The following is a 23,035-nucleotide window of genomic DNA, read 5'->3' as shown; positions in this document are numbered from 1 at the left end:
GAGCCTGGCTGTAGGGACAACAGGGGGCAGTGGGCGTGAGAGCGGGAACTCCCAAGTTTATGATTTAGCCGGTACACCTGGCTGGCTTTGGGAATCTCGACTTCGTTCGGACATCTAACGAGGTCTGCATGTGAGCCATCTAGTTGAACGTATGACCACAGATTTTAAGAAAACAAAATCTGTCTGAACAAAGACATCGGCTGTTTACAACCACCTGGAGATGGGATTGGTTAAGTCCAGGAAGACTTGGCAGAATGAAGGTGACAGATGAAGAGAACAGATGCGCTAGCACCAGGAGAGGCCAACTATTAGCGTTTTACGTTGCTGCGGTTTTGTTTTTGAGACACACCCTTTGTAGCCCATACCAACTTGAACTCATTTGTGCAGCCCAGGATGGTCTTGAACTCATGGCAATCCTCCAGCCTCGGCCTCCCGCACGCTAGAACAATTTAGCTCCCTTTTTAACAGTTGCTCGTCTGGACTGAGATCCCACCGTACGTCTGGCTGGCCACCACCCGGGAGGGATTGTCACAATCCTGGGGCTCGCGGTCGCTGCACAGACCGGGTCTTCCCCTTACCCCACCCCCACCCGGACCAGGCCGCGGGCTGCGACACCTCGGGCCCTGCAAAGCACCCCAAGCCCTGAACCCAGGGCTGGCGGCAGCGAGTCTGAGCTCACCGAGGCTGAGATCCGGCGGACACCAAGGCTGCAGATCTCTCCCAAGATCCCGAAGCGCCATCATGACCGTGGAAGTACCGGCTTGCCTCTGCTCCCGCGCGCGCTCCAAGACGTTTCTGCGGACCAGTCACAGCCTTCGGGATTTACAGTCGGCCAATCACCGCGCTGGGCCGAGTTCGTAACCTAAGCCAATGGTCTGCTTCGTCCATTGCGTGCGCAGAAGTGGGTGGGGCGAAGGCTGGAGGCTAAACAAGGGTGCAGATTTTCCTCCTGCATGCCAGTTCAAGTGGGGGGTCAGGACCACACTAGCGTTCTTGTTACCAGGCTTGTCTTTCTTACACGACAGGAAACCCAGAGGCCAACGGAGCTAGGACACTTCCTGTACCAGGAGTCACCTTGGCCCCTGCCGAGTGACACTTGGCGTGCGTGTCAAAGGTACCTCACCCGTCAGACAGCACGCAAGCGTTGTTCATATTCGAACGTGAAGAGTATCCCGGCGTTTGCCGGGCTAAGCAATAAGGGAAATGCAACCAGAAGTATTACAAGGGCGCACTTGCAGTGCTAGGACTTTACGGAACATCTGGGCCCGGGTGTTGCTGGAAAGAAGCCAGGGCCGCCATGTTAATTAAGGGAGAGGCCAGCCGCCCTTTGGCGCCGCACATGCGCAGATGAGCGCGCCTCCAGGCGGCCTGGAGGCGGGGGAGCGAGAGGGGGTGAGCAGAAGACGTGCGCCTGCGCGTGGCATCTCCTTCGCATCCGGGCCGGAGTTCTCCTGCCCCCTCCCCCGCCCGGCGCCGCCGTAGCACTTCGGTGCGTTGCACCGCGGGAATCCAGGCAGTTCGGTTCGCGGCTCGGCGCTGGACCCCACCCGGTGGGCGACGGGAAGCGTGCTTGCGCCTGTGCGCCTGGGCCCTCGCCGCTGCACCTCCGGGATCTGGGGAGGCACGGTGCCTGGCCTCTCGGTGCATCGCTGCTCCGGGCGCCGCAGCCCGCAGCCGTCTGCCTTGCTCGGCCCTGCCCCTCCCCAGGGGCGCAGGCCGTCGGTGATCGCCCACCGCCCAGCTCAGCGGAGCAGGGCTGCGGTGCGGCGTCCAGCGCGTTCCCGCAGCCGGCCCTCCGGCCCGCCTTCCCCGCAGGCAGCCCGCACCTTGGAGGGAGGGAGCAGTCTGTGCCGACAGCGGCGCGGCCAGGCGGGGAGATGAGCTTCTTCGGCTTCGGGCAGAGCGTGGAGGTGGAAATCTTGTTGAATGATGCCGAGAGTAGGAAGCGAGCGGAGCACAAGACAGAGGACGGGAAGAAGGAGAAATATTTCCTCTTCTACGACGGGGAAACCGTCTCGGGGAAGGTGAGCTTATCTCTGAAGAACCCCAACAAGCGACTAGAGCACCAGGGCATCAAGATCGAGTTCATTGGGCAGATCGGTGAGTCGATTCCCTGGGATCTCCCAGAGCCCCCCCCCCCCCGACGTCAGCCGGCCCCTGGAGTCAAGTGTGGGACGGGCGGGCAGCAGAGATTTTCAGGGCCCAGCTCCTGCGAGGCCTGTGACAGGCTCTTGTCAACTGCAGTCTGAAGCCTAGGATTCACCCACGAGTCCCGCCCGTGGGCGACTCCCCCATGCATTCATTACCTTCTTCCAAGCCAAAAGTGACAGCGTGCTGCTGGGGGTGGGGGTGTGGGGGGGGTCAGCCTAGGAACGGTAGTGAGCCCCCTACTGTACGGTTGGATGCTCATCTGGTACCTGGGTACCCCCATTGTCCCTGCGGTATGCCCCCAGCTTCTTGCACCAGGGATTTCATAGAGAGGTGCTTAGGCAATATCCTGCAGGTGGGTTTGACAGCCAGATCTGTCAGATCCAATCCAAAGTTAAGCGGCGGCCCCACCCACATATATATATATATATATATATATATATATATATATATATATATGTGTGTGTGTGTGTGTGTGTGTGTGTGTGTGTGTGTGTATATATGTATATATATATATATCACACATACATGTGTGTATGTATGTATATGTACATGTATGTGTACATATAGAGAGATAGATAAGGTTTGGTAGACAGGGTTAATAAAGGTTCTGTTTATCTCACCTACACTCTGAACTACCTTTGATGTTCATGTTTTGAATACCTTCAGCCTGCCTCCTTCTGACTGCCTATATTTCTCAGACTTCTTTACTAGAATGCTGGTTTTTAGCCGTCTAATTTTTCTCTTTAAAGTGAAAGAAGTGATACTGCAAAGATTACAATTAAATGATCAAAAATTTGCAGTGCTCAATAATCATCTTCAAAATATGGCTGCTAATTTTGCTAGAACTAGACGAGGGAAAGTAGTAAAACAAAAATATTTGGGGAGTCAGCTGAGTGTGGCGGCGCACGTCTTTCATCCCAGCACTCGGGAGGCAGAGATCTCTGCGAGTTGAAGCCCAGCCTGGCCTACAGAGTGAGTTCCAGGCTGGCTGCTGAAACATAGTGAGTGAAACCCTGTGTCAAAACAAAACCCCGCAAAGATCTGGGGAGCTGCCCATCATCGTGACTGGGCTGTCACCAGTTCTAAATATTTGGAGTCTTTTGTGTTATCAAACTGCTTCCAAAATAAAATATTTGTGTCATGAGGTCATGGGTAGGTTATGTCTTGTGGATGGTGAACACTTGTCAGGAAATCCCTGACCTGTACTCCATACTGCACATATGGACACTGCTTTTAGAGACTTCACTGGAAGAGCTTGTTAAATTCACATGTTAAGAGTTTAGCATGGCATCTGTTCTCTCCCCTTTACAGAGGCAGGGAGCACTGGTAGGAGGAGCCCTGGGAAAAGGAGTCCTGGTGGCCAGATTTTACAACCCACTGTTTGTCCTTAAGCATCTGGTATTTAAAATGGGAAATCCAGCTGAAGACTGGCTGATCATAAAGGACCTGTTGGGTTGTTTTTAAAACTAGGATGTGAAAGATCTGTTGCTCTGCCAGAAAAGGGCAAGTGTGAATTTCACACTGGTTGCTCCCCTGCTTCTGGCTTGGACGGCTGGACAGGTGCACTGTTGATTGATATCTGGCGGCTGATCATTGTTGTTGCAGACTTTACGCTGTATCCTCAGCCTTTCCTGTGCTATAAACCAGTGACATTCCCTACTTTTTACACATAATGCCGTGAGATATTGCCATGTGTCCCCTTGGAGGATAAAATCACTCTTAGTAAAGAATGCCAGGTCTGATTATATAAATCCAAAGCATTTTATGTTAAGTATAACATATGAAATAGTCAATACTTGCCTACTGAGAATTGGGATTTTAAGTAGGAGTTTAGAGTTGCTACATTAGTTCTTTAGCTCTCTAATACCAGTGTAAACGGGTATGTTTTAGTCTTTGCCTATACCATTACGCCGTGATTATGAATAACTCAGAATGTCCCCTGCTTCAGACAGTATGAAATGAGCCATCCTAGAAGGAATGCGTGGTGTCAAGATTTCAGTCTCGGGCTGGAGGGATAGCTCAGCCGTTAAAGGCTAGGCTCACAACCAAAAATATAAGAGTTCGGTTCCCAGCACCCACGGCTATCCCTCCGGCTACCACAAGAAAAATAAAGTGAATTAAATCTGTTAAAAAAAAAAAAAAGATTTCAGTCTCTTTTATCTGAATGCAAAGGAGCAAAGAGACTGTTCTAATTGCCCCTCCCCCAGGCTCCCCCCACCCCCCACACCGTCTCTTGCCTAACTCCTGCATTTCCAAGATTGTAACCTTACTGAATTCTCTTAAAACCTTTTATTGCTTCCTGGGATCATTTTCCCTGGGCCCTTGGCACTCTGACCTGATCAGGCCTCAGCTTTGTCACCTGTAAATCTAGAATACTAAAATCACCTGGTTATTAGGATGGGCTATTGGGGGACTGTGTCTCATGTCTCAGAGAGTTCCTTTATAAAGATAAGAGCAGTCAGTGTAGTGACACTTGTGTATCACAAACTGAATTACAGCCACCAGCTCAGTCTCCCCTAGACTTCTTATACTCTTCCCAGTGAGGTTGCCATATGGACTTTTCACAAAGTTTATGTTTCAGCTCTTTGCCTTAAAGCTTTTGTTTGTGCCACATGGACACAAACAGCTAGCGGTGGGTGTGGTGCCTAAAGTATATATATATAGTTCATGTTCATTCCCATTCATTATCCATGGTGACACAAGAGAATGGGAATAGATTAAAACAGAATTATAAACGGTATATTCATTGTTTGGGCTTGAGGTATATTTCTTGATTAGGGAGAAGACAGCAAAAAAAAAAAAAAAACCTTTCTAACCAGACATAATGGCCTATACTTATAATCCCAGGACTGCAGAGACTAAGCCAGGAAGATCTCTCTCGAGGTTCAAAGCCAGTCTGGCTTATAGCAAGATCCTGTCTCAAAACAAAGCAATAAAGAAAAAGCCTTTCTAGATATGTTTGGTGTAAAAGTTTATCTTCCCACTTCCTCCGCCCTCTGTTCCTAAAATTGATTGATGTTAAAGGTGCACCAGCTATTCAGAGGTGCAAAGTCCTTTCTTAAGTTTCTTATTTCTTTATTATCTTTGTGACTTCTCCAAAGAATCAAGGCATGACGTATTGTGTCATACATCTAAGACAGTTATTCTGAAGTGACTTCAGGGCAGCGGAGCGAGGCGGCGAGTGGGTAGCTCTGTTGAAGTTGTGGTTCTGTGGTTTTTCTCCTTGGTTGCATTCTTTGACTATGTATCAAGTAGGTGGAACTTCTGCCAGGTTATAAGGTCAGGCTATCTGGGTATCTGTAGCTGTAAGCAGAGAGAGCGACTTGGCATCTCTGAGTTCTGTCCTCCTTCCTGATGAAGCAGATTGCTTGTTTGTTTGTTTGTTTGTTTGTTGGGGTCTTGGAGGAGTTGGAGTCCCTTGTGTCACTCCATAACGGGCTCAGGCAGTCTCTTCTTCTATACCCTTCTCATTAGCTCCTGCAAGGATGAACTCCCTAAAAGACAGTTCTCATATTGCTGATCCCTTTAAAGTTTTTGTTGATGTTGTTGTTGTTTTTACCAGCTCCTTAGAGGGAGTCTATCTATTTTTCATGGAGTTTGTCTCAGCCTGCCTTTCCAGATCCATCTCTCTTTAACTTCATCCTCACAGACCATAGCTCCTTCAGATAGCCTCTTCTAGTCAGGCATGGTGCTGCACACCTGTCAGCCTGGCACTTGGAAGACAGAAGCAAGAAGATCATGAGTTCGATTCCAGCCTGGGCTAGTGAGACCTTACCTTAGAAAATGAAGTAAAGAGGGACTGAGAGATGGCTCAGCGGTTAAGAGCACTGTCTGCTCTTCCAGAGGTCCTGGGTTCAATTCCCAGCACCCACATATCAGCTCACAGCCATCTTCCCCTTATATCTTAACATTTTTTTTTTCTGAAAAGCATGACCTACCCATTTGTTCTTTTTCTTCAAAGGCCTACCTAGTCACTTCCTCTACTATAAGCTCCAGGGATACCTCTTTTCAAGCAGGTTGTGACTTCATTATTGTTGGGTTTATCTTGTTTTTTCAGTTGTCTATCTTCTTATCCCAAACGCCAGAGACTGCCTTCAGTCCATCACTAGCCCAGTGGTTAATCTCTAGTCTCAATGGCTAGCATATAAAGTGCTCAGTAAACGTTTGTTAACTGGATAATACTGGTTCAGATCTAAGATTTTACAGAAACCGTTTTCTGGAATTTTTTTCTCATCTTTTTTTTAAATTTTTATTTGCATTTATTTATTTTGCCTGCATGTATGTCTGTGTGAGGGTGTCAGATCTTGGAGTTACAGACAGCTGTTAGCTGCCATGTGGGTGCTGAGAATTGAACCCAGGTCCTCCAGAATAGCAGTCGGTGCTCTTAACCACTGAGCTATGTCTCCAGCCCCTTTTCTCATCTTCTGTAGAAGCCAGGAACAAACTTAGGGCCACAGCTTTGCCAGGCAAGTATTCTGCAACTCTGAGCTACATCCCTGGCCCCTGGAATTACTCTAATGGGAGGAAGAAACAGTCTACATCAAGCAGCTGGGTCTCCTGCACATGTTTGTGTAGGAGACATTCATGAGCTAGCTAGCTGTTCCTCAGTTAAGGCCACAGAGAACTTAGGTGGCATGTGACCATCATGCACCTTATGGAGCAGCATTTTCCTGAGGGATCTAGGATGTGAAAACAATAAATCTGATGCCAGCTCACTTGTTTTTGCATTTTTTTCCCATCATATTCCTATGTCAAGTTGAAATGACCTCTCCCTGTTTGAGAAAAGAAGAGTTTGCCAGACCTGTGGCTCACTGGGCCCTACAGCAGCTGCTCTGGTGTTACAGTCTGAATGTTGTTCCAAGAGAGTAGTAAGTTCCTAGTTCTCCATTTAGAGCCATATGTTTGTGTCATCCTTCCTAGGTTCTTCAGCTGCTTTGTTACCCTCCCTGTACCTAGCTCAGGTCTTCTCATGGCATAGTCTCTGTTGGAACAATGCCAATAAATGTGTCATGAGGGAAGTCTTCCAGGTTAGACCGGTGGGATTAGCACAATGCAGTAGTATACAGAGAGCACCCAAGGAACTACTGCATAGTTATAGAAAAGATCGTTTTCCTGCTGCAGTCCTCTGGGAAACACTGTTAGAGGATATAATCGAGACTTGGGAACCTTGCAGGCTAATGGGGTTAAATGAACCAAATATAATTAGAAGGTCAAACTTGCAGAGATGGGCAGACACAAATATCCTTATACCCCAGAGCCAAAAGCATACTTTTCACGAAGTTTTTAATGAGCTCATCAGTACCAATAAGCCTGTACTTTTAAAAACTCTCGAGACTTTTTTTTTTCTTAAACGCATTTACTTTTGAAATACCAAATGTAAAAGCACATAGAGGTTAACCGGATTGGTTCCAGCACTTACTACAGTTCTCAGCGGGGCTTGAATTTGCACAGAGCAGAGCTGAGTGTGGACAACCCAGAGGTGTGCCAGGAGCAGGAGCTGTAGCCAGCAAGGATCTTCATCATGTAGTCAGCAAACAGGCTAGGGAAGTTGGATGAGAAGGAGGCTCTGGCTTTATACCTCTCCCAAGTCCAACATGAAGCCTAGACTGTGTGTGGTGCTCATCCAGCAGCAGGTCCCAGGGTGTCCCAGAGGCTCAGCCTGTGATGCAAAGCTGGCTCAATTTCCTTCTATAGTGGCAACCCCACTTCTTGGCCGTTGGTGGGAGGTATTACCACGAAAACATCCTGAGTGCAAAAATTATTTCCTCCTTTTGAGTGAAGAAGGAAACTAATGACAGACGTTACTTGGAAAAAAAAAAAAAAAGAGTGGAGTGAGGGGTTCAGTTCTACTTCTAGCCTGAAGGGCTTCCGTGTTTGGGATGGAAGACAGGCTGTTTTTATGGGCACTGGAGGGCCTAGGCCTCTTGCTAGAACACTTGGATTTTCTGCCTCCGTATATTCAAGATGAAACCAACCTTCCTGGCAAATAACAGTGTAAAGCAACTATTTCTGCCCTTTTGGCCACAGTGTTTGCGGAAGCATTCCAAGTTCTTATAACCTTATAAATCAGAAAGGCCATTCCAAGCTAGATGTGATCGCTGGCATACACCTTAACCCTAGCACTAGGGAGGATGGATGAATCAGGAGAACGACCATGAATTTAAGGCCAGCCTGGGATATGTATGTAACAAGACCCATTTCAAGAAAGTAAAGCAACGAAAGGCCATTCTAGCCCTCCGTGGACCACACTGTTCTCCCGTGGCGTTTCATGCAGGCACTGATACTGATGTGCTGTGGGAAGAAAAGTGCTGGGGAGAACGTGATGCTGTACAGAAAAGGACTTCTCCCCAAGTCCCCTGCTGGGCCAGGCAGTGTCCTTCTGAGCCGTTGCTAGGATCCTCAAATCCTGGCAGCCTGAGCACACTCGGAACCCTCTCTGTTTTGTTTATTCCTCATGTTGCCTTTGGGCTGTATGATCATCGAGTTTGTGGTTTTTTCCATTCTCCCTTTCCATTTCCCTCTTGATGCTACAATTTTCCATTGAAAGTTCACGGGTCCTGGGGCTTTGTGCTTCTTACTTGAATTCACTGGCACTGGGGGGCTTGGGAGCTGAGACAGAGCGTTCCTCAGTTAGGGATTCAGTTCTTGCATGAGCCAGCGCCAGCTACCAGGTTAGGTCACAAGACTGAGTGGAAGAGTTCCTGTTGCTGAGGAGGGCCAGCTCTGTCCTGCCCTGTCCATCTCTGCATATTCTTACTTCACTGGGGGCATGGTTAGTTACTGGGTTGATAACTTTCTCTCACGTAATTCGGAACCACCCTCTCCCTTTGGTGGATTTGAGATTATCACTCACTACCCACCATGCCACCCACTACTGAGATCACTTAGTATTTGAAAGAGGAAGTAGATTATTTGTAATAAAAGGCTGATGGCTGGGTATGGTGGCACATGCCTTTAATACTTAGTACTCAAAGCAGAGGCAAGTGGATCTCTGTGAGGTCAAAGCCAGCCTGGTCTACATAGCAAGTTCCAGGACAGCTAGGGCTACAGAGATACACTGTCTCAAAAACCAAAACAAAACAAAAAAATTGATCAAAGTATAATGAGGTAGGAAATAAGCCACATATATTAGCCACAGGATACACTGTAAACTTGTATGGAAATAGCATTACTAGAATGGAATTATCTATTAACTGCATAATTGTGTTTTGAGTTTTGTTTGTTTGTTTGCTTAGTTTTGGTCTGTTTATTTCTTTTTCTTTTCCTCTTTTTTTTTTTTTCTTTCGCTCAAACCCAGGGCCACCTCATGCATGCCAGACAAGCACTCAACCACTTTTAATACACCACCCCCCCCCCACCGCTCAAGTTGGGTGTATCTTACAACAGCCCACTCTACTTCCAAATGCCCCCGAGCTAAGGAAAAGCTCCCCATGGGATGAGCACGTCAGGGGAAGCCTGTGGAGAATTGAGGGGAATTTGCACTCAGGTTAAGATTAACAGCCGAGACTTTTTCTCCTTGTCTGGAGATGGTCTTTTCCCCGGGACAGGGCTGAAGACTGCATTGGCATCGGAGGGGCGGGATATCTGGTTTCCTGGGCCCAGTAAGGTTTTGATCCCAATCGAGGCTTCAGATCTTCGCTGTTGGAGCTGGACCCACAGCAAGTATACTGCTCTGAGCAGTCCAGTCACTCCCGAGGGAGACAGATGATGCTCTGGAGATGCTGAGACCAGGCTGAAGGGGCAGTGGACTTGTCTCTCAAGCAGCTGTTCCATTGCTCCGGTTCATCTTTCTCCTGTGGGTTACAGCACAGTGCTTGAATTCAAGAATATTTGAGAGATGAGGCCTGACCTGTCATGTGGCCCTTCATCATTACAGGCAGAATTCAGTGCTTACAACTAGAAGCCAGGAAGCTGGAGCTATGGGCCTCATCTTTAAAGATCCTTCAGTCCAAAGGAGAAAAGAAGGACCATGTATATCTCAAAACTTAATTCTTAAATTGCAGAGTACAAAAAGTCATAAAATAATTTGGGTCATGATAACATGAGTTTATCATGAAGAATTATCAACTGGGTATGAGCTCACATCTATAGTCCCAGGATTTGGGAGGGTAAGAGAGAAGGTTTGCTGTGAGTTTGAGGCTAGCCTATGCTGCATAGTGAATTCTAGGCCAGACTGAACTGTGGAATGATAAGGCCTGACTTATCCTTCTTGCAGAATTACTGAAGGAAGTTATAATAAAGTAACCATGCATTTCCTGCAAAAATCAGGAATGTTAGAAAGGTGCTCTTTTTTTTTTTTTTTTTTTTTTAAATAATCGATTCTCTTGATACATGCTGAAGCTGCTCACTGAATCTATGCTAACCATCTCAGAATCTTACCTTTACTGGTGCCCAGTCAGAAGATTGGTAACAGGAGCAATGGCCTGGAGCATCACATTGGCTTTTGTGTACTTATTTAGGTTTCTTTATTTTATGTGTGTGAGTGTTTTGCCTTCATGTATGTCTGTGCACCACTTGCATGCCTGGTGCCTATGGAGGCCAGAAGAGGGCACTGGATCCCCTGGAACTGGAGTTACAGATGGTTGTGAGCCACCATGTGGGTGCTGAGAATTGAACCCAACTCCTCTGTAAGAGCAAGAAGTGCTCTTAACCTCTCAGTTATCTCTCCATCATACTGCCCCCCCCATCATGGATTCCCACTGTGTGAAGCAGGAGAGTCAGCTGGACATGGTGGTGCACACCTATTTTTCTAGCTGTTTGAGACTGATAGGAGAATTCCTTATGCCTAAGAACTAGTGGCCAAGCTAGGTAACATAGTAAGACCCTGTCTCAAACAAGCAAACAAAACAGGAAGTTTCTTTGGAGAGGCATGTGCTTGGGGAAATCCTTGGAGGGGCTGGGGTCAGGGAAAGAGAAGAAACCCGAAAACAAGGCCACACGTCTGGTGCAGGCAGGGCCTTCCGAAGAGAACGGTGCCTCCAACCGGCGGTGACCTCACTAGGTTCAGTGTCGTCCAGGCCGGCTAGAGGAGTCTCTGCTCTCTCCCCAGAACTCTACTATGACCGTGGGAACCACCATGAGTTTGTGTCTCTGGTGAAGGACTTGGCTCGGCCAGGAGAGATCACCCAATCACAGGCCTTCGACTTTGAGTTTACTCATGTGGAAAAGCCGTATGAATCCTACACAGGACAGAACGTGAAGCTACGGTAAGTGATGGTCTCTGATGTTTCTCTGTTGTAGTCCCGAACCTGACCCACGAGGGCAGGGCCTGGAGCTTCGGAGCTCTTCCGGGTCTCTTAAGAAGGAAGAGTAGCTCAAGCAGCGGGGTGCCGGTCAGTGTTACCATTGGGCTCCCCTGGGAAGCCTTCTGACTATACTTCCCATGGCCGTCTGTGACTCTGAGTACAGTTACCACAGTTACAGTTTCACCACCATCGTCACACAGAGTCCCTCCAGACCAACGGCCTCATAGAGCGCAGGAAAATGAGGGAAAAAAGGGATTTTAATATGGATTGCCCTCGTTTCTGAGGTAATTCATTTCTTTGTAAGCTTATATAATTTAAATAATAGCCATTTTTAACAACCACTTCTTAAAAGTCTTGAAAATTCGGTAATTGGCTTTCATACCTGAGGTGGCTCCAGGCAGGCGGACACCTTAGCTTGGCTTCCAGAGGTGCTGACCGCTTTGTCATTTAGTTCTGACACACAACATCACGTCATTTTGGACTCTGTAACTTGAAGCTTTGTCTATTGAAAATAGATACTAGTTTAGGATTCTAACTCTAGATCTGCCTTCTCCATCTTTTGGAAGAGATTAAAAAAAAAAAAAAACAATGTAACAGCATAACACTATGGTTGATATATTGTGCATCCTAATAAAGCTTTCCTGGTGATCAGAGAACAGAACAACCACTAGACTAGACATAGAGGCCAGACAGTGGTGGTACACACCTTTAATCCCAGCACTTGAGATCCCATGTCCTTGCTTGGGAAGGACACACGCCTTTAATCCCAGGAAGTGATGACAGGAAGCAGAAAGGTATATAAGGCGTGAGGACCAGGAACTAGAGGCTTTTTAGAGCAGTTCAACTGAGATTCCTTCTGGGTGAGAACTCAGAGGCTTTCAGTCTGAGGATTCAAGGAAACAGGATCGGCTGAGGAGTTGTCGAGGTGAGGCTGGCTGTGGCTGTTCTGCTTCTCTGATGTTTCAGCATTCACCCCAATATCTGATTCTGGGTTTTTTTTATTAATAAGATCGGCTAGCAATTCATGTTATATAACACAGTCTTTAAAAGTCGGACACAGGGCCAAGCATTTGGCTTAGTGGTACAGCATTGCCTAGCACATACATACAAGGCTCGGGAACCCATCCCAGGGGTCATAAACAAAAAAGTTAATGGGCACAGAAGCACCTGAGATTGTTTTTTTCTACTACAGTCTGGGAAACTCTGAGGAAGGAGACTGATGCCTGGGCCTCTGAGGTTAAAAAAGAAACCACAGCAGCTCTAGACTTTTAGATTATATGGCATTGCTGGGATAAAACAGAGTGTCCTGTCACTTCAGTCACATGATCCCATCTCACAGGATCTGCTTGTTTTCATCACACGGGCCTGGCCTTAGGACAGTGAGGATTACAGTGAGACCAGCATCTCCCTCTGCCTTCCGGTTTCCCTCCCTCCATCAGAACTCTCTCTGTTCACAGACTCTTGAAATAGTTGCACCCGGATCCCTGCAAGACAGGGACTCATCCTATCACTCCAGAGAAAGCACCAGTGAGGATTATCTAGCAATCACTGGGAATTGTTAAAAAAAAAAATTATTGACACAAGGTCTTGTTATATGGCCGAAGCTGACCTCAGACTCTCAGATCCCTCTGCCTCAACCTCTTCAATGCTGGGATTACAGGTGTGTGCCACCATGCTTGGTAATTCCCACCCCTAACCCAGTGGATTTGCCTTAGTGTTTTTATGTCATGAAGAAAGGTACTGAAAATAGTAGGTTGGCTCCTCAAAAATAAACAGAGGGCTGAAAGCATAGCTCTGTATAAAGCAGCAGCATGTGCACATAGTTAAAGTGTATACAAAGTACTGGGCTCAGCCCCCAGCAACACACATACATAATTAAACAGAATCACTGTGCGGTCTAGCGATTCCACTTCAGTTGTGGATCCAAAATAACTGGACAGAGTCTGGAACAGATCATCTGACACCTGTGACTGCAGCAGTATTATTCACGTGATTAAAAAGTGAAAGCAGGCAGTCATGGTGGCACGTGCCTTTACTCCTAGCAGATGGAAAACTGAGGCAGGGGATCTCTGTGAGTTCCAGGCCCGCTCAAAAAACAAAACAAAACAAACAAACAAACAAAAAACAACAAAAACCTACAGTCAGGCATGGTGGTGTATGCATTTGCAAAACAGAGGCAGATGGATCTCTGTGTTTGAGGCCAGCCTGGTCTACTTAGCAAGTTACAGGTTACCCAGAGCTACGTAGTGAAACCCTGTGTCAAAAAACACAACAGCACCAAAACTATGCGCAGTAGCAGTGAGTACTGGAGTATCAGGAGTTTTCAGTCCCCTCTCCTTCCCTCCCCAGTTGGGAGGGGGAGAAAAGGGGCTTTTCTTTTTGGAGTGGGGAAGGTGGCTGGTGAAGGGCAGGGACATGCTTAGGCCCTAAATAAAAACAGCCCAAAACAGAAAAGAATTAGAAGTCTCAACTTGAAAATCTTTAATAGAATAAAAACCAGTCTTCTACAGAGAGCAAACTAGATTTGAGACCTGAGCAGTTAGAAAAGGGTTAGGGACAAAGGTCTTGTGTTGTAGCAGGAGTTACTGAGGGAAATAAAAAAGGACTGCCTAGAAGTGGTCAGTGCCACACACACTGGTAGCCTACGTGTGTGGTTGATGTGGCTAGCATGTCTGTTAACTTTCCAGTAATGCTTAACGGGCACTTGGGTTATCAAAGGATTGCTCAGAAGAAATTATAAGTAAGGGGACTCTTCTCTCGTGGGTGTTAGTGTAGTTTTACATCCAGGGGATTGGGATGTTGGAGAAGGCTGCACTGAGTGGCTGTTACACCGTTAGGGTCCTCTTCTGTATTTTCTTTCAAACCTGTGCCCTCCCACGCAGCTGCCTCCTCCAGTTAGACCACAGATTTCGTTGCTGTTCTGTTGTATTACATGTAGGTTTGTTCGAGGAGTCCTTTTGTTCTCAGAAACCAGGATTGTAGTTTCTGATTACCTGTTGCCTGTCTTGATTTTTCTGTCTGTCTGTTCCTCTCCCTCCAGATTGTGAGCTTCCCTTGAGACTATATTGTACTTATCCTGTGCCTAGCACAGGGTTAGCTGAGAAAGACAGATGAAAAGAATACTTGGCTTGATTAATCCATTTCCTCTTCCTCACTTTTATTGGTTAGATACTGCTTAGTGGACAGGCATGTAAACATAAGTGTATAGGCCAGATGTCTGTGCTCACACAGCCAGGAGTTAGGTAAAGAAACAAACTGTCCACACAGATGGTAGATAGTGGTAGGGGACATGAAAGGTCTTTAGAACATGCTGTTGGAGTAGAAGGCAGAGAAATCACTTTTGCTAAGATGAGGTTCTTAGTTCATAGTCATGAGCTCCCAAAAGTATTTTACTTAAAGGAAGACTCTGCTCTGCCTAAAACTGTAATTGCAGAAGTCTGTGTATAGGTGCCTCTGTATTCTTTTTTCTAAGAAAAGGGCCCATAAATCCTCAAAGGGATATAAATCCCCGAAGGGTTCAACACTACTGTAAAGTTCTCCCAGGCAGGCTGTCTTGGTGTCTGATCTCCGTAGCATCTAGAGACTGGAAGTATTCACTTAGGATGGCTCCGTCTCTCACAGCTATTTTCTTCGAGCCACCATCAGCCGCCGCCTCAACGATGTTGTCAAGGAGATGGACATTGTAGTTCACACACTTAGCACGTACCCTGAGCTGAACTCGTCCATCAAGATGGAAGTCGGGATCGAGGACTGCCTGCACATCGAATTTGAGTATAACAAATCCAAGTGAGTATCCTGAGCCCCAAGCTCCTGTGGTAATGACTTCTGCAGGTTAAGAGAGCTCTCGAGTTGAGTGCACACCGACAAAGCCTCATGACTCCACAGCTTCATGGTGACATGCGGCAAGGGGAGATGACAAAAATAATACAGTCAATATGTCTGAGGCTAGTTATAGAGAAACAGGCCAGGACATGGAAACTTGATTGTTCGGTATATTAAATTATTTACCATCACATTTAAACATTAAGGTGCCTTTCAAAGTCCAGCTTAACTAGCTTCTAGGTTGTTTGTTTTGGATACTAGGTAAAGCTACTTCCTTCCATGTGTGAGAATAATCGTAGAACACAATGCCACTATCATTTGTTTCCTCCCTGCCTTAGAAATCAAAGTGAGGAAACTGTGTACCGGCAATGGGCTGCTTCCTCCCTGAACCAAAAGGAGTTACAATACAGAATACATGATGCTTTTTTTTTCTTTTGATACAGAGTTTCTCTGTCCTGGAACTCACTCTGTAGACCAGGCTGACCTCAAACTCACAGAGATCCACCTGCCTCTGCCTCTGCCTCCTGAGTGCTGGGATTAAAGGTGTGCGCCACCACCGGGTACCCGATGCATTTTTCTGAAGGTCTTGAAATAACTTTACCTGGCTGGTTGGGAAGCTATGTTTTAAACTGTGTTTACTATTAGAGCATCAAAATGTTTAATTGCTTATAAACCACAGAATTTTCTGGCAGTCTTGTATCTTTCTCTTGAATATAATCTTTTTCTGAAAGTATCCGGAGACCAATCCAAAAGTGAGAGGATCGTCTACTTTCAGCCTTATTACCGTCCTTACTGCAGGGGTCTTCCTCCAGGCCCACTGCCAACCAGAGCCTAGGAATTAGGGAGACACAATTTGCCCACTAAGGGCTTGGGAACAGAGGGGAGACAGCTCAGCTGTATAGACCAGGCTGCCTACTTGTGATCCTGCTTCTACTTCAGAAGTGCTGGGATCACAGGCATGTGTCACCGTGTCTGATGGGAATGGTTTTTAAACCAGGAACATACTTACCTCCAAGAACAGTTGTGAAATAAAGTTATTTGTTCCTCACTCCCTGGCTTGGAACCTAGTGATGCCTCCATAAAATGACCATTGTGACCTAGAGCCAGCCCTGCGTGGCCTGGCCCACCTGTTGGATAGGTGCCAGGAAGGAGCTTCTCCTCTCCTTCCTCCCCTCAGTCTCCTTACTCGGCGTGGTCCTGCCCGCTAATCCCCCAGACCGCTGATGAAGGCAGCCACTAGCAGGCGTGCTACCACAGAGCCTGAAGCAGTTGCTGGTCAGCAGCTCTTGGAATAAAAAGTGTTTTAGAGAAAGTTATGTGCAGGCAGGAATAGGAACTCCTAGTCTTCTCCTCTCCTTGTACAACAGGCTGAGCCATATGGGACCATGAAACATGTTTCTCCTGTATAAGGTTTCATTATAGTAAATGAGTGCTTCATGTATAGTATAGAAAACCTTAGCATCCATGCCTGGTCTGTCAGTATCCCTGAGAAGTGCTGCAGGTGGCCTCCGGCTGTGTCTGCAGGTGTGGAGGTTACCACTCAATGCCTGCAGCTTTCCCAGTAGGGCTGTAAACAACAGGCCCGTCTGAACCTTCTCCCATCCAGTTGAATGACCTAGTCTCCTCCAGTTTCTTTTTTCCCACCTGCCATGTAAGGAGGCCCAATCCTGACATCTCTGCCAGGGGCCACATGCCATGAGTCTGAGCTTCAGGTCTGAAGAGTGTGCTGTCTTTCTGGCGTACCTGATACAGGGCGGTGTATACACAGGCTGCCAGCATCATTGGCTGGCCCACAGAGAAAGATGTAAAGGGAAAAGGAGAAAGTATTATGTGCCAGACAGTGGTAGCGCATGCCTTTAATCCCAGCACTCAGGAGGCAGAGGCAGGTAGATCCTTGTGAGTTCGAGGCCAGCCTGATCTACAGAGTAAGTTCTAGAACAGCCAAGGCCACACAGAGAAATGGGGGGGGGGGGGGGGAGAAAAAAAAAAAGGAAGTGCTCTGCAGCGTGGCTGAATTCCTAGTAGCTCCTGAAGCACAAGCCATGCAAGCGGAGCCCAGAGAGCAGGTGGCTGTGCAGAGGGAGGTTCCCTTGTTTTGTGGTCTTCAGCTCCAGCCTGGAGCAAACCGGGAACTGCTAAGGCCCAGTTCCCTAAAGGCACTGTATGGAGAATAAACTGAAGTTCAGACTTCATTCTTGTGTTTGTGAGACTGGCCTAATACGTCAGAAAAACACATACATTAAAAAAATACTGAAGGTATATCCTATAGAGATGGAGCAAATAAATATTAGTTGTTAAATAACATGTATCATCCTTTGAACGGGATTTGGAAGAGGGGACGCCACACAGAGTCCAATAAAGGACCTATCAGGACACTGTTCCAGGAGCGAGGCGGAGCGCACACTTCCGTCACTCCTCTCACCGACAGTGTGCCCCCATGCCGGAACACGGACAGACTAGCTGTCCACCACCGTCTTAATTCCTATACTTTCTCTTCTTCAGATACCACTTGAAAGATGTCATTGTAGGGAAGATATACTTCCTGCTGGTGAGAATCAAAATCAAGCACATGGAGATAGACATCATCAAACGGGAAACGACAGGCACCGGTCCCAATGTCTACCACGAGAACGACACAATAGCCAAGTATGAGATCATGGACGGGGCACCAGTTCGAGGTGAGCCTTCTGGCCCAGGGCCACTGCCACTCTTCGCGTCCGAGCCATGTTCAGAATTCGGGAAGGCTTCAAATGATTATACTTCAAAAGTTGAAATAAAATATCTCTCTTTCTTTTTGAGACAAGGTCTCACTATGTAGCCCAGGCTGGTCTGGAACTCATGGGAGTTCCCAGCACTGAAGTGGGAAGGGGAGGGAAAAGCTTGACCTTGTTTATATTTTGATTTCTACCATTTCAACTGGCCTGCTTGCTCATGTGTGTTGTCCCACACCTTGGTCGGTGGAGGCAGGAGGATCAGGAGTTCAGAGTCATCTTTGGCTACATAAAGTTTAAGGGCTACTTAGGCTATATGAGATCCTGTCCCCCAAAAAAACAAGTTTGAAAACTGCTTTAAGATACAGTTTGAATATTTAATTCCTTTTTCTTCTTGACATTCTGGCATGTTTTCTGCTGGGGCGGGGGGAGGGAGGGAGAGAGAGAGAGAGATCGATTGATTGATCGATCGATCGATCGATCGATCGATCCATGCACTCTAGTCATTTTCATTGCTTAGTTCTAGCTACAGTAAAAGGTTTCACTATAGGAATTCATTTGTCTGTCATGAAAGTGCACTACTAGATTGCTGGCCCATACCACAAGGGCTTCAGACAGCCCCAGATGGACGTGGTCCTCCACAGGGCCCCTAGGATGCGTGGGCTTGAAAGCCCTTTGCTGTTTGGGAATCTGGATGTGGATGATTACAGGGAAAAGGCAGTCCTTTGCATTCTTTACTGGCTCTGTAGCAATTGAGGACGAAGGGCTCATCTCACTTTGAAGTGTGTGGTCGTATTCCCAGTGGGTATTCTGTGTGGAAGGAAGATGTCCCCCTGGGCAGTGCATTCCACTGGAGACCCCACAGATTCTTAGGCAGTCACTGTATCAGACCTTTGAGAGTATGGGAACCCAGCTCTCTTAACTCTGATGTTCCATTTTTTGACCAGTTGAGCCAAATGAAACGGGACACAGAGAAACAGCACAGAACAGCAGATAATTAAAGGTTCATTTATATTTAGCTTAAGGTTGGCCTTTCTCAGTAAAATCACTGCCCTCATTTTGTTCTTCTAGTAGAGGGCCATAGGACCTAAACTGTTCTCTGATTTTCCATATGAGAGCTACAGATGTATTTAGAAGTCAGATCTGGCTACTAGAGAGAGACCTAGCTCCAAAATGAGTTGCCTGTTTTCTAGGCCACCCTACTGCAGATTACTATTAGAGTGGAGATGTACTCTGAGCATACACTAACTAGTTTCAAGGGAGGGAAAACTTGGGAGAGAGTGCTCAGTGGTTATGAGCATGTCCTGCTGTTGCAGAGACCTGAGTGTGGCACTCACATCCAGCAGCTCAGTCTTGTAACTCCAACTTTCTTCTGGCAACCTCGATACCTACGTGCACATATACATATACTCACATACAGATGCAAACATACACATTAAAAAAAATAATAAATCTTTAAAAGAAATTTTTTAAAAGAAAAAGAAAACCCAGTGACTTAACAGACTTATTGGCTCACACCTCTGATTCCAGCACTTGGGAGGAGTCAGAGGCAGGAGGATTGCTGTGAGTTCAAAGCCAGCCAGAACTACATAGAGACCATGTTTCAGATAAATGTGGGAAAAAAACAAAACAAAACAAAACAAAAAAAAACCAGCAAAAAGGCACATTGCACATGGCAAGTGGTTCCTAATAGTTCCCGCATGCAGTTCAGTCACCGTTCCTCACGGCTTTCTGCAAGACTGAAACGGACCTGGAAAACCACACACTTAGGTCAGGAAACTGCTGGGATCAGTGTGTGACATCTCAAAAGGCAGAACCTTTGCTCAGTGTTCCTTTCCTTGCTCAGTGGAGTCTGGCCCGCCGAGGCCAGGATGGGCACTGGTGTACAACAGTGCCTCCTGTGTCCCTCACCCTCATTTTTTTTTTACCTCACCCCTTTCAGGTGAGTCCATCCCCATCAGGCTCTTCCTGGCAGGATATGAGCTCACGCCCACCATGAGGGACATAAACAAGAAGTTCTCTGTGCGCTATTACCTCAACTTGGTGCTGATTGATGAAGAGGAGCGGCGTTACTTCAAGCAGCAGGTGGGTGCCTCCTCCGGGACCCTGGGTCCCTTTGGGCACAGAGCAGAAAGGCCACCACTGTTCCCACAGAGGGCCATCTTAAGACTTAGAGCAAAATGCTGAAAGAAAACAGTCAAGCCTCCATCGCTTGTTACTGCACAAGAGGAAGAAACATGGAGTTGCCTAGAGCCCTATGGCCGGAGTGCGAATTCCCAGTTGATACTGGGGTCTCCTTTCTCGGGCCTAAAGCCCTGCTTTTGTGGCTCACACCAGAACACCAGTCTTAGGAGCCAAGGAGGTTGTTCCTGGGGATCCCCTGGGACCAAGGTGGGAACCCCTGAGAAAAGCATCCCTTGAACCTCTCTCAGACACCATGTTGCCCCTTCTTCCAACTCTGCAGGAAGTGGTGTTGTGGCGGAAGGGCGACATCGTACGGAAGAGCATGTCTCACCAGGCGGCCATTGCCTCGCAGCGCTTCGAGGGCACAACCTCCCTGGGTGAGGTGCGGACCCCCGGCCAACTGTCTGACACCAACAGCAGGCAGTAGGCCCCAGGGGCCAAGAAGTTGCTGGGCTTCCACTGCGGCACCCCCCTGTCTACCAACCACCAGCGACTGGGGGAGGGGAGAACCGTGTGAGGCTTCACCGACCGTTTCTCGCAACCTTGAAAACAAATCATGTTTTTTACTTAAATTCTTTTCTCTGAAGAACCTAAGGGGCTTGGGTTGGGCAGCAGTCTCTCTGGGAGTCTGCAGCCTAGGTAGGGAGAGGGAGAGGAAACATTCTGGAAGCTAGTCTCTCCCTTGGGAATGAGAGCTGTCTGTCAAGGCTATCTCAAGCCTGAAAGCAGAGTTGAGAGCACGCATCCTTGGCTCCAGGTTCTCTGGGCTTCCTGATACAGAGTTGAGCGTGTCCCTGGCATTCACCTGCAGGGCTCTGGGTAGTCATGTCTTACACTCCCTTCGACTGTTCCTGAGGTAGTGGCAGAAGTTGTTGGGCCTGTCTCATCCAAGTTGGGAGAAGACTCAAGATTGGGAAGCTACCTCTCTCTGGGCGTCTGGGACGTGGTGCTCTGAAGTTTCCAGTCACCTCTGGTCTTTCTCCATCTCTAGCTTGTCAGGAACCATACAGGAGCAGAGCCTAAGGAAGGTTCTGGGGCTGACTGGCCTCTCACTTGTGAGAAATACGGGCACACAGAAGCCCTCAGACTGGTGTCACCCACGGATGGCCAGGAGGCTGCGCTAGGTCTCCTGGGGCAAACATAGGCAAGGCAGCTGTCTGCCTTCACCACCTGACTCCACTTGGCAACCCAAAGGCCGGGTTGTTGTAGGCAATTGCGTTAAGTTACCCAACAAGCCCTAAGCAGAGGGTCCAATTCCTTTAGTATAGAACTTAGAAGAGGCTGAGGTCCATTTGCCTCCCTGAACGGGGTCTGTTGATACTCCTTGTCCTCCATTGACTTCTGGAATTGGGCTTGGTTTCAGGCACTTAGACGTTTTGTTCTTGCTCCCTCCCCAAAGCCTTTCATCCCACTCTCTACACAGTGAGGGAAGAAGGGCCTCTGCAGAAGACTCTGTTACCGTAACTTCAGAAAAATTCTGCTTGCCAAATTATGCCATTATCTTCACCAATTCACTGACTCGAGTTTAGGACCACTGTTTCTTAATTTAAAAACAAAATAGGAAAACTCTGGTGGATGTTGTCACACTAGAGAAGAGGGGTTCTTCTCCCGCTGTGCTCCTCGGGCCTGCAAGTGGTAAGGGGTTGTCTGTCTTCTCTGCCCTGTCTGGGAATGACCGGGAACTATCTCCCTTGGCCGCCCGCCCTCTACAGAAAGTGCAAGTGGAACCCATCTTCAACGAGTACAGTATTCGCTGCTCTGAGTTCTTGGTCATCTGCCAAGTAAAGGGTTTGTTCCTGTGTCATTCCAGTTAGTGTCGAAAATGGGGTCTCGTCTCAGAAATCAGTGCAATCTTGGGCTTGACAGGGCAGGGCTGGTGGATTAGAGTTCAGATGAAAGACACTTGGGGTGACTAGGGGTAGCAGAGCTAAGTCAGTTTTTCCCCATGTCAGACCCCAAGTTTAGGTATGACATACAGTCCCCATGGGAACAGGTTCACCCATCCAGCTGACCTTGGGTATCAAGGCTGGGCCCTAGCAGATGAGGGAGGGAGGTTCTGTGCTCTTGCCTTTATCAGGGTATGAGACTAGACTCTGCTGTGCCTCCTTTTAATAGCTAATTAAAAGCATCTGTCAATTTCTGCCTCTCAGCTGACAACACAAATCCATTGTCCAACTTGCTAACATCTTAAGCCTTTCGTCTGGGAGAACTAGAAGGTAGAGTATGCTTTGTTTCTCTCAGGAGCTGTGCACAAGCCAGGTCTTGTTCGCTGTGACTACCCCCATTTTCTTTTCTCTGCTACCTGTGAAAGTGTGGGGAGGCTCCTACCCCCGTCCTGTAAGGTCCCCAAACCTGGAGTGCATAGGTACTAAACCAAGCAGTGCAACTTGTGATTCAGAAGCTGCAGTGTTTACATGTTTCTTAATGTGTTGTCTTTTCAATGGCTGTATTTTAAAAGAACATTTGTTTTAATGATGTCTCTAATTAAAGGAAGCCCTGTGGCTTTGGAGGCATTGTGCCCACGGTCCACCAGATTCTGTGGTCTTTTCCTTTTTAACACGGTCTCCTATCTGACACACCGGGAACCAAAGTTCTTTTTCAGTGGATGGTAAACAGTAATGAACACTGTATTAACCACCCACGTCAGGCAAGCATGGCTCAGTGAGTTCAGGTTTTAACCTTGTCTGGCAGCTTACCCCCCAAATACTCCTATTTTCAACTTCAAGACTTAGATTCACTGAGTATTCACAGACCAAAGGACTCAGTCCTACATTCTGCTATTGACCACAGAACTGCAGTGGTAGGGGAAGATGACAGAGTGGCCTGCATCTTCCATTTGGCAAAAGGAACCAGGCGTGGATGTAAGACATCTACAGTGGAGGATTCTACCCCACCCAACGCAGGTTTAGAAGGAAAAGCTTT

The 23,035-nt window shown here is 47.5% G+C and overlaps 2 protein-coding genes across 3 annotated transcripts in view; one reads left to right on the top strand and one right to left on the bottom strand.

Moving 5' to 3' along the window:
* Positions 1 to 1,032, bottom strand: part of Ncapd3 (non-SMC condensin II complex subunit D3) — a 78,180-nt gene extending 77,148 nt beyond the window's left edge. The window contains exon 1 of one of the 2 annotated variants that reach the window (XM_076575908.1): positions 680 to 1,032. In XM_076575908.1, the coding sequence (XP_076432023.1) occupies positions 680 to 743 (64 nt within the window). In that variant the 5' untranslated portion in view covers positions 744 to 1,032. The remainder of the gene's footprint in view (positions 1 to 679) is intronic. The other variant, XM_076575907.1, reaches the window with a different exon arrangement.
* On the top strand, positions 896 to 22,647 carry Vps26b (VPS26 retromer complex component B). Its single transcript, XM_006976574.4, has 6 exons — positions 896 to 2,100; positions 11,201 to 11,357; positions 15,018 to 15,182; positions 17,721 to 17,896; positions 19,872 to 20,014; positions 20,394 to 22,647. Exons 1-6 carry the CDS (start codon positions 1,878 to 1,880, stop codon positions 20,538 to 20,540), a joined length of 1,011 nt encoding a protein of 336 aa, XP_006976636.1. The 5' UTR covers positions 896 to 1,877; the 3' UTR covers positions 20,541 to 22,647.
* Positions 22,648 to 23,035: the final 388 nt, after the last annotated feature.

The sequence above is a fragment of the Peromyscus maniculatus genome, chromosome 7 (assembly GCF_049852395.1).
Source record: "Peromyscus maniculatus bairdii isolate BWxNUB_F1_BW_parent chromosome 7, HU_Pman_BW_mat_3.1, whole genome shotgun sequence".
NCBI lineage: Eukaryota > Metazoa > Chordata > Mammalia > Rodentia > Cricetidae > Peromyscus > Peromyscus maniculatus.
Note: the sequence above shows the minus strand (reverse complement) of the source record. Positions and strands in the feature narration are given on the sequence as shown.